The sequence below is a fragment of the Aplysia californica genome, unplaced genomic scaffold, assembly GCF_000002075.1.
Source record: "Aplysia californica isolate F4 #8 unplaced genomic scaffold, AplCal3.0 scaffold00226, whole genome shotgun sequence".
NCBI classification, from domain to species: Eukaryota; Metazoa; Mollusca; class Gastropoda; order Aplysiida; family Aplysiidae; genus Aplysia; species Aplysia californica.
This window is the reverse complement of record NW_004797496.1, coordinates 1,078,877-1,081,383: the sequence shown is the minus strand read 5'-3', so window position 1 is coordinate 1,081,383 and position 2,507 is coordinate 1,078,877. Positions and strand designations below refer to the sequence as shown.

The 2,507-nt window shown below is 42.0% G+C and overlaps 2 protein-coding genes across 2 annotated transcripts in view; both read right to left on the bottom strand.

Moving 5' to 3' along the window:
- The window catches only part of LOC101846215 (von Willebrand factor A domain-containing protein 3B), a gene marked incomplete at both ends in the record, with an annotated part of 16,939 nt that extends 14,680 nt beyond the window's left edge, over positions 1-2,259 (bottom strand). The window contains 3 exon segments of the mRNA XM_013083349.2: positions 634-872; positions 1,720-1,826; positions 2,191-2,259. Coding sequence (XP_012938803.2) covers positions 634-872; positions 1,720-1,826; positions 2,191-2,259 — 415 coding nt within the window.
- Positions 2,260-2,282: 23 nt separating this feature from the next.
- The window catches only part of LOC106011959 (putative uncharacterized protein FLJ46204), a 1,316-nt gene continuing 1,091 nt past the window's right edge, over positions 2,283-2,507 (bottom strand). The window contains exon 2 of the mRNA XM_013083343.1: positions 2,283-2,296. Coding sequence (XP_012938797.1) covers positions 2,283-2,296 — 14 coding nt within the window. The remainder of the gene's footprint in view (positions 2,297-2,507) is intronic.

Genomic DNA, 2,507 nt, shown 5'->3' with positions numbered 1-2,507 from the left:
CCTGCTGTTGAGCGGGGATATGCGCTATACAAATGCTATTTATTATTATTATTATTATTATTATTATTATTATTGGAAGTTTCCCTATTTCCCTACTTGAACTTGCCGTATTTCCCTAGTTCTTTCACGTCATGTACGTAGTCAGGTCCCAGGTTCTGAGAGCAAGATGTGAGAACAGCTGTCAGTGACAACTAAAGCAGACAACTGTCTCCAACCACAAACAGTGACTATAACAGGACTAGACAACTGTCTCCAACGGCAAGCAGTGACTATAACAGGACTAGACAACTGTCTCCAACGGCAAGCAGTGACCAGAAGAACACTATATTTACACCTCAGAGAAATCCTCGGCTAGCTGTTCAAATGTACTACGCCCAACATTTAGCAACATCATTTTCCTGGCAGTTTCTCCATCTGTGATATCAGCTGCATGAGCTGCAGAAACATCTGGTCTAAATTCCAATCTTAAACGCTGAAAAAACCCAGAAGAGATACAAGACGTAGGTAAAATTGTTCAAAAAATTAAAGTTTTTTTTTTCTGTCTCCGGACAAATGTTGCTCTGTGGGTGTAGCAGATTTGAGCACGCTACCGGTGAAATGTTGGAGGTCACATGACAAGAGAACAGTCCTTACCTTTGCTGGCTCGGTTAGGGTCCGGGGCGTTCTCGATGAGCATCCTCACTTGTGCCAGGTTGTTCCTGGCCTGCTCCATCTCCTCAAAGACCAGCACCACGTCCTCCCTCACGCCCGCCCCCGCCGGGATCCCCCCAAACGTCTTACGTCGCAGCAGAATGTTGGCCTTGCTGGTCACGCCATCGGCCGGCTGAGCCTCGTACGCGTCTAGCTCCATGACCACGGCGTACGCGTGGAATCTGGACAGTCACAGAGGCTCTTGTTTAGGTTTTTAGTGAGAGTTTTGTGGCACTTGCAACACAATTAGGTCATATAAGTGTGGAAGATTAGAGGTGTTACTAGAGAGTAACATACAGATATAAAAGAATGAGGGGAGATCAGAGCGATAGATGTTTGATAGGAAAGAAGGAGGAGAGATAAGGACGATAGATGTTTGATAGCAGAGAAGGAGGAGAGATAAGGACAATAGATGTTTGATAGGAAAGAAGGAGGAGAGATAAGGACAATAGATGTTTGATAGGAAAGGAGGAGGAGAGATAAGGACGATAGATGTTTGATAGCAGAGAAGGAGCAAACCTCACCATAGCACCCGCCAACCACCCACCAAACGTAACGTTTGTTTGCATTAACAAAAACAAAACAAAACAAAGACTTATTTGTAATATACTCTTTGGACAACTTGAACGGGATAAAAATGATTGCACTACAGAAATCAAAGACTTGTTGCTAATATACTCTTTGGAGATGGCACATCAGAAAACAAAGACATGTTTGACAAAATGTGCTTTGGATTACCTGAATAAGACGGCAAAGATTTCAATCTAACCACTCAAGAATGGGAGGAGAATCAACTGAGTCTGAAGAAGACAACAAATACAAACAGTACGTGACAACAAAATGACTCACTTGCCGCCTGTAGTCTTGACAAAACAAATACAAACAGTACGTGACAACAAAATGACTCACTTGCCACCTGTAGTCTTGACAAAACAAATACAAACAGTACGTGACAACAAAATGACTCACTTGCCACCTGTAGTCTTGACAAAACAAATACAAACAGTACGTGACAACAAAATGACTCACTTGCCACCTGTAGTCTTGACAAAATCTTTGAGGAACTTGATGGTGTTGGAGCTGTCGCAGTTGAAGGACACCACATTGATCGGGACCTTCGTCTTGGCGGTACTCACCTGACGTCAAAAGAAGCTTATTTACCCAACAAGTCGGACGGACACAGCAAATGTCAACTGAAAGCTTATCATATCAGTCCATTGGTTTAGTTCTTTTCAACAAATTCAGCGAGGAAAGGTCAGCTTTGTCCCAGTCATCTAGCAACCTAACATATTTTTTCATTTTCTAAACTTGTGAAATATTTGGTGGAAATTCAAATTCCAATTATTAAAAAAAAGCAAGAAAACATAACCTAGGAGTAAAGTTTCCCGGAATTACAACTCTTGTTTATTTTTTTCTCTTCTGAAAACTGTTTTCTAGGATTGGAACAGTCCAACAGTTTGCCGACATTTCTCTTGTAGTTCATTTTCCCAAACACTTTACCTTTTCCAGCAAGACTTCCTTTCCGCTGTCGATAGACGTGCCCTCCGTGAAAAGGTACACAGCCTCGTTCTGAAAGAAAACAAAAGCCGAATCTATTTATAACATCCTAGAATCAAAGGGAGGCCATTTAGCCCAAACTAAAACAAAGACTAGGAAAAGAACAACAACAACAATGACAACAACAACAACGCCACAACAACAACCACAACACCAACAACAACACCAACAACAACAATGACAACAACAACAACGCCACAACAACAACAACAACAACCACAACACCAACAACAACACCAACAACAACACCACCACCACCA